The following is a 16,234-nucleotide window of genomic DNA, read 5'->3' as shown; positions in this document are numbered from 1 at the left end:
TCACGGGACTGCGCGAGGACAGGTGGGTGAAGGGACGGAGTCATGGAGCTGAAAAAACGCTGCACTAGTCATCATACTCAACATCATGAGTGAGCGCGCCCACGGCAGACTGTGACACACACACACACACACACACACACACAAGCAAACAATGATTAAGCCAAGATTCCTGACGGGATTTTATCTCTCAGACTGGGATGTAATTGAGGAGTTTACCTAACTGGCATAGTTTTAAAGCAAACAGGAAATGTGTAAGCAATATCCCAGACAACTTGCTCAATTTCTGCTGAATTCTCCTAGGTTTATTCGTCAAGCCTCATAATGTAAGCCAAATATCTGGCCAGTGAAACACATTTTTAAACAATGGTGTTTCAGATGTCATTTAGGAAGCAAAAACTATTGATGATTAATTTATTTGCTTGTTATCAATATCAGTTCATCCATCTAGATGTCACTTGCGAGGCTTCTGGTGTCATTTGCTTAATTATATTTTATCTGTACCAAAACATTCCGTAGTTCTCAATTTATATCACGAACTGTTATATTTCTTATCATTTTATTTTATGATCATCTTTATGAACAGACCATTACCTTTGGGAAGTCGTGGTCTAGTGGTTAGAGAGGTGTCCTTGAGCAAGGCACCGAACCCCCAACTGCTCCCCGGGCGCGCAGCATAAATGGCTGCCCACTGCTCCGGGTGTGTGTTCACAGTCTGTCTTTGTGTGTGTTCACTGCTGTGTGTGTGCACTTGTGATGGGTTAAATGCAGAGCACGAATTCTGAGTATGGGTCACCTTACTTGGATGAATGTCACATCACATTTTGTAGCGCAAATTGTTTTACTGGTTATATTGTTAGTCTTTTATAATTGCCAAATCTTCACATTACAATAAAATAGCTTAACTGTAGCACTGCAAAATAAGATGGGTAAGCATGGTGTCACGGTTGGTAAACCGTGATCTCGGGGTGTTTGCACTTTGTTGTGATATCTGTGTGTTTCGCGTCTGCACTTAGTTTGTGGCGTCTCCGTTAATTGTCATAAGCAACAGCTGCCACTCATTACTCATCCACTATATATTGGCTTGTCTCACGTCTTGTGTTTGTGAGATCATTGTTTCTTGTTCCATGTGGTTACCCTGTTCGTTGGCTTAAGTGTTTTCTGCGTTGGAAGTCTGTGTTTTTTTCCCAGAACCTCATCCACTCTCCGCACGTTCACTCAGCCACGGACACTTACCTTCGGCTCAATTCCCTGCAGTTCCTGTGCCATCCTCTCCTGCTGCCTACTCACCGTCATCCTCTGCATTCCTCACCTCCTCACCACCACCACAGAGTTTGTTTATTTGTGTCTTTGTATTACTCTCAGCTCATTAAATCTTTAACTCGCATCTGCTTCCAGACTTTCCTTAAAACACCGTCACACGATCTCACCACCATGGAAACAGCGAGCACCAACACCCTCATGGATTTTATGCACCACAGTGGCCAAAGCATGGATCAGCAGCAGGAGAGCATCTCTAACACCGGACACGCTATCCGAGCACTGGTGGCACAGGTGTCCGAGCTCACCCAGCAGATACATCAGCTCAAATCTCCCACTGCGCCCATGGCACCGCCTGCACCGTCCGTCCCCCGGGAGATTCCCCAGGACCAACTTCCGGCCAGAGCCGCGACTTCCGGCGCCGGAGAATTATGCGGGTGAGCCAGTGTTTTGCAGAACTTTCTTAACTAAGTGTTCAATGCATTTCGCCCTACAGCCCCACACCTTCGCTACTGAGGAATCAAGAGTAGCATTCACGCTCACATTGCTATCCGGCAAGCCTGCCTTATGGGCGACGGCGGTGTGGGAGATACAACATCCGTGTTGTGCCTCGTTCCACGCCCTCTCTGAGGAGATGAGGAGAGTGTTTGACTGTGCCATGACCGGCAGGGAAGCCACTCATCAGCTCTCGGAACTCCATCAAGGCTCTTCCTCATTGACCGATTATTCCATTGAGTTCCGCACCCTCGGCGCAGTGGGATCTATCTCCTCGAGCTGCCCCCCACTCTCGACGGACTCATAGAGTTGGCTCTACGGGTCGATGCACGGATTCATCGCCTGGGTCGCCAACCCAGTCCTTCTCGCCCTACCATCTCTTGAGTCGAGGGAACTCGGTTGGTGCCATCGACGACCATGAGCCCATGCAGGTGGGTGGAGGTCGGCTGTCCCGGAGGGAGAGGGAACGGCGGAGGTCCCAAGGACTGTGCCTGTACCATGGAAGCTCTGATCATAACATCGACTCATGCCTCAAACTTGAGGCTACTATCGGGTCGGATCTCCGCTGAGAAGTCCTCATCTACATCATCGACCCTCCTTTTGGTGAAACTGCGGTGGAAGAATCAACATCACGAATGTCATACCCTTCTGGACTCTGGAGCTGAAGGTAATTTCATTGATTCTTTACTTGCATATCACTTGAACATTCCTGTCCTTCCTGTGTCTCTCCCCATCCATGTCACCACGCTCAACGGCCAGGAACTGCCTCACGTCACCCACCATACTGAACCCATCACTCTGCTCACGTCTGGAAACCATCAAGAAACCATATCCTTTTTTCTCATGTACTCCCCTGTTGCTCCCATTGTTTTAGGTCACCCCTGGTTGTTCAAGCATAATCCACGAGTGGAATGGGGTTCTAACACTGTCACATTGTGGAGTGAAAGATGTCATGAGTCTGGTTTCTGCTTGTTCTGTTGTCCCTGTTTCTGTCTTTCAGAAGGAGAACATGGTTTTGCCAAATGTGCCCGTTGAGTATCTGGACCTGAAGGAAGTGTTCAGTAAGTCCCGTGCTGCTTCTCTCCCTCTGCATTGTCCCTACGACTGTGCCATAGACTTAGTGTCAGGTAAGTCTCCGCCTAAGGGCAAGTTATACTCTGTTTCTATTCCTGAGAGGGAGGCCATGGAGAAATACAGTTCTGATTCCTTAGTCTCTGGGTTCATGCGCCCTTCCTCTTCTCCGGGGGGGGGGGGGGGGGGGGGTCGGGGGTACTGTCACGGTTTGTAAACCGTGATCTTGGGGTGTTTGCACTTTGTGGTGATATCTGTGTGTTTCGGGTTTGCATTGATTACCGAGAGCTGAACAACATCACTATAAAGAATACCTATCCTTTACCACTCATGTCTTCAGCTTTCGAGACGTTGCAGGGAGCATCCATATTCACAAAATTGGATTAACGCGATGTTTATCATTTGGTCCGCATCAGGAAGGGGGATGAATGGAAAACCGCCTTTAATACCCCTAGAGGGCACTTTGAATACTTGGTGATGCCGTTCGGGCTCTCCAACTCACCCGGGGTTTTCCAAGCACTCGTGAATGATGTGTTGAGAGATATGGTAGATCAGTTTATATATGTTTTTAACTGGATGACATACTGATTTTTTCTTCATCTCTCCAGGAACACGTTCAACACGTCAGACGAGTGCTCCTGAGGTTACTTGAAAATGGGCTTTTTGTCAAGGCGGAGAAATGCGTATTCCATGCACAGTCTGTTCCCTTCCTAGGGTATATCGTCTGGTCCGAGGGAATACGTATGGACCCTGACAAGGTTAAGGCTGTGATAGATTGGCCATCTCCAGATTCCCGTAAGGCCCTACAGCAGTTTCTGGGGTTCGCCAATTTCTATCAGCATTTCATACGTAATTTCAGCCAACTAGCCTCACCTCTGACAGCTTTGACCTCTCCCAGTACTCCGTTCAGGTGGTCGGACGCAGCTGAGGCTGCGTTCACTAACCTCAAGAACCGCTTCTTTTCAGCTCCCATCCTTGTGGCCCCTGATCCCACACGGCAGTTCGTGGTGGAGGTCGACGCGTCAGAGGTGGGGGTAGGAGCAGTGTTGTCCCAACATACTGCTTCGGACGATAAGGTCCATCCTTGCGCGTTTTTCTCACATCGACTATTTCCTGCCGAATGTAATTATGACATTGACAATAGAGAGTTGTTGGCTGTCAAATTAGCATTAGAGGAATGGCGTCACTGGTTGGAGGGTTCAGGGGTTCCCTTTATTGTTTGGACCGATCATAAGAACTTAGAATACATTAGAACTGCCAAAAGACTCAATTCCAGGCAGGTTCAGTGGGCACTTTTTTTCGGTTGTTTTGAATTTACCCTATCGTACCGCTCGGGTTCCAAAAATCACAAACCCGACTCTTTATCACGTCTTTTTGATCCCTCCGCCCATCCGGTGACTCCTTAGTGTATTTTGCCTGAGAAATTAGTGGTCTCAGCACTCATATGGGAGGTCGGGTCGAAGGTCAAGACGGCCTTACAAGGGGTAACGCATCCGTCCAGTTGTCCACCGAACCGTTTATTTGTGCCGGAGGAGTTAAGGTCTGAAGTTGTCCAGTGGGGGCATTGTTCTAATGTGGCTTGTCACCCAGGGATAAGTAGAACTAATGGGTTAGTTAGACAACGATTCTGGTGGCCACCTATGGCTCGCGATTTTGTTTTGGCTTGCTCAGTTTGTGCCAGTGGTAAGTCATCTAACCGACCTCCTGATGGGCTTCTTCAACTGCTGTCTGTCATTCGAGACACTGATCCCATATCGCTCTAGATTTTGTTACTGCCCTCCCGCCCTCTAATGGCATGATGGTCGTTTTAACCGTAGTGGACCGGTTCTCGAAGGCGGCACATTTCATTCCCTTGCCCAAATTACCGACATCCAAGGAGACAGCGGTCACTGTTCTAGATCACGTCTTTTGGCTTCATGGCCTCCCGGTAGACGTGGTTTCGGACAGGGGATCTCAGTTTATATCCAAATTCTGGAAGAGTTTTGCAAATTGTTAGGAGCGTCAGTTAGCTTGTCTTCGGGTTATCATCCCCAAAGTAACGGAAAATCTGAGCGAGACAACCAAGATTTAGAGAGGACGTTGCGATGTTTTGTCTCCAAGAATCCTTCTTCCTGGAGTCAACAACTCTCTATGGTGGAGTACGCGCACAATTCATTGCCAGTGTCAGCTACGGGCCTCTCTCCATTTCAGTGTAGTGTAGGGTACCAGCCACCAGCCTTTCCCAGTCTGGAATCTGAAGTTGCGGTCCCCTCCGCTCACGCGTTTGTCCAGAGGTGCCACCGCACCTGGACCAGAGCCTGCAAGACTCTGCTCCGGGTGAGGGAGTGCACTAAGGCCAAGGCCGATCGCCAACGGTCAAAGCCTCCCATTTACGTCGTGGGTCAAAAGGTGTGGCTTTCTACTAGTAATATTCCTCTGCGTTCCTTTTCTAATAAATTAGCTCCCAAATTTATCAGCCCATTCACTATCACCAAGATCATTAGTCCGGTGACAGTCCGCCTCAAACTACCTCCTGCGTACATGAGGATACACCCCGCCTTTCATGTGTCCAAAATTAAACCCGTGTTTAATGCACGTATTAATCCGCCTACTCCGGTTCCCACGCCGCCACATCTTGTAGATGGGGAACCGACATATTCGGTTAATCGTATTCTGGACTTGAGACGGAGGGGACGAGGGTTCCAGTATCTGCTGGACTGGGAGGGTTACGGTCCGGAGGAGAGGAGTTGGGTGCCTGCTAGGGACATATTGGATCACTCCCTTATTGATGACTACAATCAGCAGGTAGGCGCTTCTGGGAACTCCAGGAGGAGCATCTGCTTCCAGTCTTTCCTTAATCCACCGTCACACATGGTCATTCACTGCACTCATGTGGTTGAGAAACGCTATAAACTATAGCTGGTTCCAGTTTGTTTGTTATGCCAGCAGGTGGCAACAGGTGACTGTCTTAAAGGGATAGTTCGCCCAAAAATGAACATTTCTATTCTATTTCTTCTCTTCCACGTCAGTCTTTGATGCATGTTCACAGTACCACAATGCATACGTGTGCACTGCTCTGCTTGTAAACAAGGCACAGCGCATTCAGGTTCTCCGTCAGAATGCATGCGTCAAGCATCTTAATTCGTGTTCTAAAGATGAACGAAGGTCTTACGGGTTTGAAACGACATTAATATTTGACTTCCTGTGGAAATTATTTGAAAAAGTTCCAGTAGCAGAACTCTTTAGTGGCCAACAACCGCGTCTTTATTTGCGGCATTTAAAAAAAAAAGTCAACAACCGGTGAATGGAGAACTCTGTGATTGGAGGTGTTGTGTCATGGGTTTGGTGATAATGGAGATGAAATGTGTTGTGTTATTTCATTCAAAAATAGGAGGTATGGCTATAACCATAATCAGTATATTGACCAAGATGGGGATAGTTTCAATGATTGCTTCCATGTTGGATGTCTGAATATAACATTTATGCATTTAGCAGACACTTTTATCCAATGCGACTAACAGTGCATTCAGGCTATCAATTTGTACCTATCATGTGCTCCCAGGGAATCAAACCTCCAACCTTGCGCTTGATAGCACAATGCTCTACCAATTGAGCTACAGGAACACTGTGACTCTTAGGTGCCTCTAATGGGCAAGTGTATTTCATTAATGGGCACTGCATTTCATTAGCTCTGTATTTGTACTCTGCATAATGAAAATAATAAAGTTTAATCTAATCTAATCTTATCTAAAAAAAGTATGGGGCTTACAATTGGGCAGTGCCAATGAACTAGAGTGAACCAGTGAACTTCGGGTGACATTTGACAATATGTCAAGGATGGCACAAACAAACAAGTATGATGAATGGCCATAAGGACACGTGCATTTAGGGAGAGGGTGAGAACAAGGCTGAAATGGAAAATGGTCCAAACTAGCGAGAGCCTACGATTAGAAAGTAAACCAAAAAGAGTTCAAATTAATTATAGCAAAACTAGGACTGTGTTTGCTCAGAGACATGCAGAGTTTTGCTTAGCCATTGCTTTGGCTTTGTTTTGAACTGTTTACTTTGGTGGAGCAATAAACCATTTTTGTTGTAATTATGCACATACTCATTTCCTGCATTATATCTGGGCACAGTAGCCTTTTCCTAATCTGTTTTGCCAGTATCCTATTATTAAAGGTTCAACTCAGGGTGGTTTTGACTGTGTTAGAAAATGGATGTGTCATGAGAGCATGAGAAAAGTGTCAACAGCGCGAGTCTCATGCTGAATGTGTAAGAGCTGGCAGCCCTGTGGTGATTGGTTCCTTGCTTCCTGGAATACTGTACTACTGTATAAAAATAGTACTGTATTCATAAAAACACACACAAACATGTCTCTTAAAAGGTCTAAATGTCAAAATTAGCATTTATTGTTTTGACAAGCGCACATTTTTTCGACAATATGTGCAAAGCTTTTTAAATCCGTGCTGAAACGTATGTACAATATGACAAACCAGTGCATTATATAGAAACTTCACAGCAGAGAATCTGACAGGTGCCCAAGACTGATGGTCTTCATCTGAGAGTGAGGCTTGATTATCTTGCATGTTTTCACCAAATTATTTAGTTTTTGTGTCACTGAAAGATGAATGCAGTTGATTGTAATATGTTATACAATAGAATCTTGGCGTCCTATTCAACAAAAAAAAGTGTCTAAATGACAAAAAAATGAGAGTGGATGTTGACTTCGCAGTGCAAAATATGAGTCTGTGAACACCTTTTAAACCCACACAGCAAAAACTAATTTCATGCCAACTTTAAAGAAAAAATAGCTTCTTGTGTTGAAATGACAGTTATATAATAACACATATCTTACACATAATAAGGCAGTACCACATGAATAAGAAACAAAGCCCTTTTTCTGAAACTTGCACAACACTGTTCACATCTTTGCATGCATTCTTTTTTTTTGCTTTACTAGGAAAAAAAAACTCAATTGTCAATCAGTTTTCACCAACAAATGAGTGCTCATTTAAACCACCAATTAAATAAAATAAAGAATAATTAAATTATATTTTTGAATCGTAAAGCAGAAAAACAGAATTGGCAAACACTTTCTTTCTGTTCTCTTTCTCTAAATATAACATAAAATATAAAATAAAATATTCACATTTGGGGGTTAAACTGGACATTTGGCAAAAACAGGAACATGTTGAAAACTGACAAATTGTGGTGCTTTGCGCTGATCAAAATATTTCAATGGCCTTGCAATTTGCTTACATGGTTTTTAAGGATAAGTAAAAAATGGACTTAAAAAGAAACCCCCCTGAAAAACCAACAAACAAAACAACAACAACTTTGGAAGCAGAAACAATGCAACTACCACAAAACAATGGCTTAATGAATCATTAATTAATTACAAATGTATTCATGCTTTAATCTTGCTTTAATTCTTCTTCCCATTCAAAGACCCAGAGCTTCATAAATTAAGGCACTCTTACACTCTATATGTATCTTTGATTGCACCCTTTGCAATATCTGTAATTTAGTCTCCTTTTGCATTTTGTATAATTTAACCACACATGTATGTGTGTGTGTGTGATATTTATTGGGATTCATAACCTACATTTTCTATATTGTTAAAAAACTCTCTTCTACTCCAAATTAATATAAAGAGTCATTTTTAGACTAATCACCTGAAAAGTACAAGCACCTTGTCTTTCTGGTAATCTCCAAATATTTCTGTTTGTTTGATCTTCCTGACAACAGCAACACTGACTTAACCAATGGTGTGAGTTTAGGGCGGGGCTACTGACCAATAGGAGAGCGTTTGGGAATCCTGTTTGGAAACAGTCATTATTTAGTTTGGTGCCGTTATAGAGGTGCATGAATTACACTCTTTAGCTTTAACATTTCTGTTTCAGTCAAGTAATTGTTTTCCTTATATTTACACATGGCAAAAATTGAACAAGAAAGTGGGCTGTCCAATTTGATGATTCCAGACATTCAATGCAACCTTCTGGAATGCCTGAGAAATACTGCGGGCAACGACAAGCTTTCTACCTCAGGAAACAAGACTGAATACAGATGTTGAAATCATTTTGATAAAGCCATTACTTTATCATCAACATGGTATTGCAAACATTACTTTATATACACTTTAAAGCTTTACATTTACAGTACAGACCTTTCCCTCTTCATACTTGAAGACAAAAAGTGTGAAAAACATCAGTGCCAAAAAACTGCTTGAACAGTGAACAAAAAGAGGAATGTGCCAATAATCATAGCCCATAACACCAATCAAAACAAATGCTTTGAAATGAAAAACGTCACTGTACAGCGCTTCGTCAAAACAAGCTCTAAGAGTGAGTTACTGGAATAAACCTCTTGTGAAATACCAGTGTATGGTTCTGATTACGGGATTGCAGATCTCTGTAGATGTTGTCAGGACAGGTTTCTGGTCCTTGCTATGCTGATGATGAATGGCATTGGAGGATTACAGAGGAGTGTCTGAGGTTGGCTGGTGGGGTGTTGAGTTCAGACAAGATGAACCTTTGGTGCTTTGCTGTCCAAGCTTGACTCGTGGTTTGGCAAAATGTCCACCAATCTTGTGGCATCTCAGAGGTTTACTCGAGTTCACATTCAGTCGAATTTTGCAGTGAGCATGAGCAACATGAAGATTCAAACGTTTCAAGCAAAGCGCTGGGTTCTCTTTGCTCTACAATACTTTAGTTGTGAACCCATTTGTCCTACATGACTCTGATCTTGATATTTCTGAACGTTCCTGGTGATGCTTTGTGATCTCCATGACCTTGGCTAGCGGTGAAGTTTGAGTTGACCTGAGGGCTGGAGGCTACAGATCCACAAGCTTCATTTCGAGTCTTTCATATCTTCCTTCATGTCCTCGACTGTTTTTCTCTTGAAGAATCCAGCCTGGAGGAGAGCATTCAACATAGTCAACATTCAGCACCACTGTGATACTGTGAGTGTGCAGAGGAATTAACATACGTAAATTAAAATGCTCACCTTCCATAGAGCAAAGATGACAAGTGCCAGAATTAAGAGTCCTATCAGAATACTAAGGATTATAATCCATAGTGGGATTCCACTTCGTATGTCTTTGGTGACTTGAATCCTCACCTGCAGTACAGATATAACACCAGTCACTATTTAAAAGCTAAAAGTACTGTCAAGCTAAGGAAAGCCAGTCTCCTCTAGGCTTATATCGAAATCCTCAGAAATGTTTCTTTACAAATCCTTATTTTGTCCTTCTAATTCATGACCAGTGTTTTGTTTCGATCACTCCTCTGGACTTCCGCATTCGTTACTTCTCACCAGAGCTCAAGCTACGCCTACTTCATCCTCTGAACGTGAGGACAACAGTTAGCAGAAGTTAGAGATTATGGTTTATAAAGTTTTAAACACAGATTTTTTTTCTTCCACAAATGCTCCAATTGACTTCAGAAGACATTTATTCACCCCTGGAATCACGTGGAGCAATTTTTATGATGGATGGATGCACTTTTTGGGGTTTCAAAATCACGACCTTCATTCACTGCCATTATAAAGCTTGGAAGAGCCAGGACATTTTTTGAATATAACTCTAATTGTATTAATCTCTAAGAAGAAAGTCTTACACACATGGGATGGCTTGAGGGTAAGTAAAAAAAGTAAATAAATATCTTTAAGGTTGTTTGAATTGCTGCTTATATTTATATTAGTGCAATATCCAGGTCTTGATCATTTTCATACCTCTCTATTCTTGACGTTGTCATTTAACACATACAGGTCCGCGTCCTTGGTCTCCAGGTTGGCATCGACGGCCATGTGAATGTTGGAAAATTCTCCCTATAGGGGAATTATTACTATTACTACAGCATACTGACAGATCACACACGCAGCAGAACTGAGACAGTAAATGAGAAGATGAAGGGCGTACTTTGATGAAGGTGGGTCGCCACACTCTGAACGTGGTGTTGATATGCCTTAAACCTCCAGGTGGGATGGAGCAGTTTAATGTCATGCAGGGATTTACTTTTTCTTTGCAACTCTGAAAGAGAGAAAAATGATATGAGTAAAACACTTACCATCAGATATCCATTTCACATATTCATGAGAAAAGCCCTGCTTACTCACCAAAAGATATACACTCAAGGTCTCTTTTTTAGGATTCACTGTATAAGCATTGTCAGGCTTAATCCGTAAAGGGTTAATCAGGGTGTTGGTATTACAGCTGATGCCCTGTAAGAATGAAATGAGGCAGTTTTAGATCTGTCACGTACTGTAGTCAGTGCCACAATAGCTTTAAGGAATCGGAGCACCTACTGGTGAGGGGCTGACATCTGTCAAGTACAGCAGCATGTTTTTGACAGGCGTTTGATATGGAAATATTATGTTGAGCAGCAGTTCAGGACTCGGCATTTTAGGATCAACCTCAATCTGTTGAACAACAAAAGAGAAATCAATCAGAAATTGATAATAACTGAGCATTCACATTCGAACCAGTTTAAGTGAATCTGGATCATAACCACACCCAATGCCAATCTGACATTGGCATCAGACTCCATTTGACTCCAAGATGACTCCTCAGCCATGCAGTATCTTAGTTTAGCCATTGTCCAATTTTAACTGCTATGACATAGACATAGTTCTCTTTAAAAGTTCCTCATTTTGTTCACATGATGCCCTGAAAGAAGTGATTCAAACTCCAGATTGACGTTTTGAGTCTTACCTCATAGTTGATCTTCACCTCATCCCCGATCAGACTAGTGTGGTTGAAAACACTGGGTATCGTATCCTTCTCTTTTAATATGATGTGGTCCTCCTTCATATACTTTTTACTAGGATAGAAACATATTGAGACTCTGACCAGCTGTCCTCGTGTTTATATAATTTGAACACAATATGACATTTAATTACATTTCACTATGCAAATGACTTTATATATGTTAAGTCAATTTTAGATACATTACACTCTTTAAAAATAATTGCGCCTCACGATGCCATAGAAGAACCTTTTTTGTCTAAATGGTTCCATAAGGAACCTTTAACATCCGAAGAACCTTTCTGTTTCACAAAAGGTTCTTTGTGAGTAAGAAAGAGATGGTTCTTTAAAGCACCTTTGACTCAGTGGTTCTTCTATGGCATTGCTATGAAGAACCTCTTAAGCACCATTATTTTTAAGAGTGTACAGAATGAAATGGCAGACTGAATAAATCTCATCTGTCAATGCATTCACTTTACTTAGCTCAGTCCTGCTCACATGCTTATTTTGGCAAAGCTGATTGGTTGGTTTAAAAAGCCACTCACGCATCGAATCTCAGGTCGGGTTCAAGCTGCACAGGGATGACGATGCTTACAAAGTTGTCTTTTAAGTCTGAATCTGACTCCTCACTGTCACTGCAGTCAAAATAATAATTATACATCAAAATACTGTACCCCTAATCAATGCCACTCAATAAAAAACTAAAAAGGTAATTGTGACTTTTCATCACAGAATTCTGAAACTTTTCTCACAATCTGTGAGATATCAATTTGCAATAACAAGTTATAAAGTCAGAATTGTGTGATATAGAGTACAGTAAAGTCGCAATTGTGTGTTATAAAGTCAGAACTGCAAGATTTAACAATTGGACTTTTTATAACTTTTTTATAATTTTATAATTAAAAATAGAATTTTATATATGTTTTATAATTCTGAAGCCAGAATTGCGAGATTTAATTTCGCAAATGCGAGAGAAAAATTCTAAATTACAATAAAAAAGTCAGAACTGCAAGATTACAGCTTGAAATTCTGACTTTAGTTTTTGCAGTTGAGTTCATTTACAATACTGAGAAAAAAAATCATAACTGCACCATAAAAAGTCACAATTCTCTTTTAAATTTTTTATTTAGTGATGGAAATGGGCTTCCATATTATTCTCTGTTTAGTTGACTCAAACACATTAAAAAGTGGATTTAATGTGGCATAATTCTTACGTGGTTGCAGTAACATTGATCACAATCTTCTCAGGAATATGAGAGGCATTAGGCTCAAACTGGATTCTGAAGCTTTCCTGTTGGATCAACATGATAAGCGTGTGAACAGAACGAGATATGATAATGCACATTATTTTATCTTGTTAATTCAATAGTAAGAGGCAAATCTAACCTTTTTGCCAGTTTTAAGAAAAGGATATCCAACTGCACATACTATTCTGGTATGATTCGTTTCACACTCTTTATCTTTGGGCTGCAAGAAAAGTGACAACAGATACAAACTGTTTTTGAAAATAAGCTTCCATTGAAAAATTGTGCTTTCATTTAAATTAATTTAAATGTTCTTGCCATATTACAGATATATTACAGACAAATCCTACCTCGACATTCACATAGTGGATATTTCCCGTGTGGCTCAGTGTAACCTTAGAATTGTAAGCACTGTCTCCACTGTTGTGGATGTCAATATTGACATTAAACTTCTCCTGGTTGCTTTTTTTTATGAGAAGTCTGTTGAAATACATGGAGATGGACAAAGTCAGTCTGCATCTAGTGCTCTAGTTGGCTTCTATTATTTCGCTGTAATGTCTTGCAGAGAAATCTGAGGCTGATGGCTTTGACAGAACAACTTGTTCTGGACCTGTTCTCTCAAAAGTCAACAGTAGGGGGCAGCAGACAACAGGAAATTACAAAAATGCATGAGCATAAACAAGGAATCATGTACACGAATAATACAGCCACTTCAGATAATGTCATATTTATCTGATTCGTCATTTCACATATATAACAATATCAAAGAATGAAGCAGAAAGACAGAAACAGGACGATTTAACTGACCTCATATTAAAAGCTATTAATAATACCTTGAGATCTTTGCAGTGGCTTTAAGGTGTAGATTAGCAACACACTTGTCCTTAATCCCACAGTCCACTAATGCAATCTAGAGCAAAGAAAATACAAAGAAACTTAATAACGGACTACTTAATTTGACGTGCACGAATGGTCGTAAAAACAAGCTTCAAAAGCATCTTCATTTCTTTAAGTTTGCCAAACACTGTTGGTCTGAAACAGTATCTTCTGTAGAGATTCAGCTATTGTTTTACATCCTTTTCCAACAAGGTCCTGCAACTGCAACAACAATTAAGCCAAATATTTCCCACAATTATTTGTGTCAGGAATTGTTATCCTGCTCCAGTGCTTTAGAAGAACTTGAGGGAGTAGCAGAAGCAAACACTCAGTGAAGTTTCCAGGAAAATGTGCTCTTCCTCCTGATAACCTTATCTTGTGAGCTTGTAAAGCTGTCTCCTTGGGTTTGTGTGTGTGTGTGTGTGAACACAGAGTTATGTAAGAAACCTCCAGTTCTGGATGGACTGCATTGGAGTAAAATTAGGACTGATTCCAGCCTCTACTTTATGTATCACTTATTTCCCCCTTTATTCCTGTAGCGCTTTGTACGAAACAGTGTAAAAACCTTTTTACATTGATAAACAAAAAAATAATGCTTCGAATGATGCAACAGAATTTAATTCTGCTGTAAAACGCTCTGAAAGAACAAGGATAAATATTCACTATTCAGTTCAGTTAAATAACTGTGTAAAGTCAATGAATGCATAAAGTCCATGCTTATAATACAAATATGATATCACCTGCTGTGTTTCTAATTCAGGGGTTCGTACAGTAGTTACACTAGGGGGCGCTTGGGATTTAATGGCCTCTGGAGAAAAATTGTACAAAATATTTTAAAGCTACATTGTAATTGAATATTTAACACAATTATGTTTTTATGTAGATATTTATTTAACATTTGAATTCACAAAAATGGTTTTTGCTTTCTAAAAACTGGTCAGAATTCATAAGATTAATATTTTATTTATTTAGAATAATAATTTTGAAAAATATATTCAAATTTTCTACTTAAATACTTATATAATAAATATATATAATTTATTTATTATATAAATATATCTAAAATATATATTATATATAAAATATATTACATATATTTTTAATATATAGAATATCTATATATAATTATCTATCTATCTATATATATATATATATATATATATACAGTATATTTTTTTTAATACTTAAATATATTATATTTAAAATATATGTATGACAACATTTGAGTTTAATATTAAAACCTAATGTTATTATACATTTGCAATATATTATTTAATTTGTAAACAACATATCTTTATAATATCATGGTAGATATTTTTGAAATATTTTGTGAAATTTTATTTAATTTCTATATTTAAATCAACATTTTAAATATATTACTTAATTTGTAAAAAAAAAATATAAATACATTTTGTAAACAACATGTTGTTAATTTCATGCTTGACATTTTTTTAATATTTGATGATGACTGATCATTTATATTTTCCTCTCATGTTATTATACATAACAAATAATATTATAATAACATAACATATTGTATACATATAGAAATATTTAATTTGTTAACAACATGTTGCCTTTATAATTTAATACTTAATATTTAACTAAATTTCAAAATAAATTTTAAAAATCACAAGGAAATTGTTCAGATTCGTTTAAAGTGTTTAAAGTGTCTTTTCATGTTTATGTTTTAAAAAAAATTACATTTAAATGAATAAAGTCATCATAAAAATAAAAAAACCACTTAATGACATGACATTACTTCTGTCAGTCCTTCCAGCTTCAGCGAAATAATCTGATTATAACTGCGAGTGAGAGAGCAGCTCAGCATGGAGAAAGTCTCACAGTGCTTGTAAAATTAGAGAGACTTCATTAGCCGCCCACATTCTCTCTTCTGTAACGAGTGTTAGCAGCCACACATACAGTAAAACCTCCGGCTTGGACAGAGGAAGAGAGCATGAGATCTTACAGTCTTGTTGAGTGACGTCGGTAATTCCCCGTCTAGAACTGGACCCGAGTCTTCATCCGCTAAACCGAATTCCAGCGTGACCATAATGGGGTCTCTGAAATCCAGTTTATCCTGTGGGGGATAATACAGGATGTTGCAAATTTTTGTCAGCTTAACTGTCTGTCTAGCAACTCATAAACAGTCTGAAATGTCATAGTAATGGTATCAGATTCATTCCGTTGCTAGCAGCCACCATTATAAACTATATATTATTGGCTTAAGTCATATTCTCATATTGATCATGCAGTATTGTAGCCGTCCATCATTGACACAAGGGGGCATCACTTCTTCTGCTCAGTTTTCTCACAGACTGCACACTTCCTCTAGATCTCAGGGGGCATGTTTGCAGTGAAGCAGGACGTGCTGCGCTCTCTCGATGGAGGCTGGGCTGGTTTTACTGGCCTCAGGCCTTTGATCAGAGAAACTCTGGCTTTTATTAAACTCAAGTCCTCTGGTTTCAAACGCTTCCTTTTATGCTCTTTATCTACTGAGAGATGTTAATTGTAACGTAATCTAGATCAGAGTTAAAAACGACAGACAGTTTATGGTTTCAGAGAAGAG

At 40.1% G+C, this 16,234-nt stretch overlaps 1 protein-coding gene across 1 annotated transcript in view; it reads right to left on the bottom strand.

The window, feature by feature from the left end:
- Positions 1-7,179: 7,179 nt before the first annotated feature.
- The window catches only part of itga1 (integrin, alpha 1), a 50,178-nt gene continuing 41,123 nt past the window's right edge, over positions 7,180-16,234 (bottom strand). The window contains exons 18-30 of the mRNA XM_026274557.1: positions 15,635-15,745; positions 13,623-13,699; positions 13,140-13,269; positions 12,932-13,012; positions 12,760-12,836; positions 12,091-12,180; positions 11,513-11,621; positions 11,107-11,220; positions 10,918-11,022; positions 10,721-10,831; positions 10,534-10,629; positions 9,808-9,921; positions 7,180-9,714 (exon numbers count right to left, since the gene is read on the bottom strand). Of these exons, the coding sequence (XP_026130342.1) occupies positions 9,652-9,714; positions 9,808-9,921; positions 10,534-10,629; positions 10,721-10,831; positions 10,918-11,022; positions 11,107-11,220; positions 11,513-11,621; positions 12,091-12,180; positions 12,760-12,836; positions 12,932-13,012; positions 13,140-13,269; positions 13,623-13,699; positions 15,635-15,745 (1,278 nt within the window). The 3' untranslated portion in view covers positions 7,180-9,651. The remainder of the gene's footprint in view (positions 9,715-9,807; positions 9,922-10,533; positions 10,630-10,720; positions 10,832-10,917; positions 11,023-11,106; positions 11,221-11,512; positions 11,622-12,090; positions 12,181-12,759; positions 12,837-12,931; positions 13,013-13,139; positions 13,270-13,622; positions 13,700-15,634; positions 15,746-16,234) is intronic.

Source organism: Carassius auratus, chromosome 10 (genome assembly GCF_003368295.1).
Source record: "Carassius auratus strain Wakin chromosome 10, ASM336829v1, whole genome shotgun sequence".
Classification (NCBI taxonomy): Eukaryota; Metazoa; Chordata; class Actinopteri; order Cypriniformes; family Cyprinidae; genus Carassius; species Carassius auratus.
This window is presented reverse-complemented; position numbering and strand designations above follow the sequence as displayed.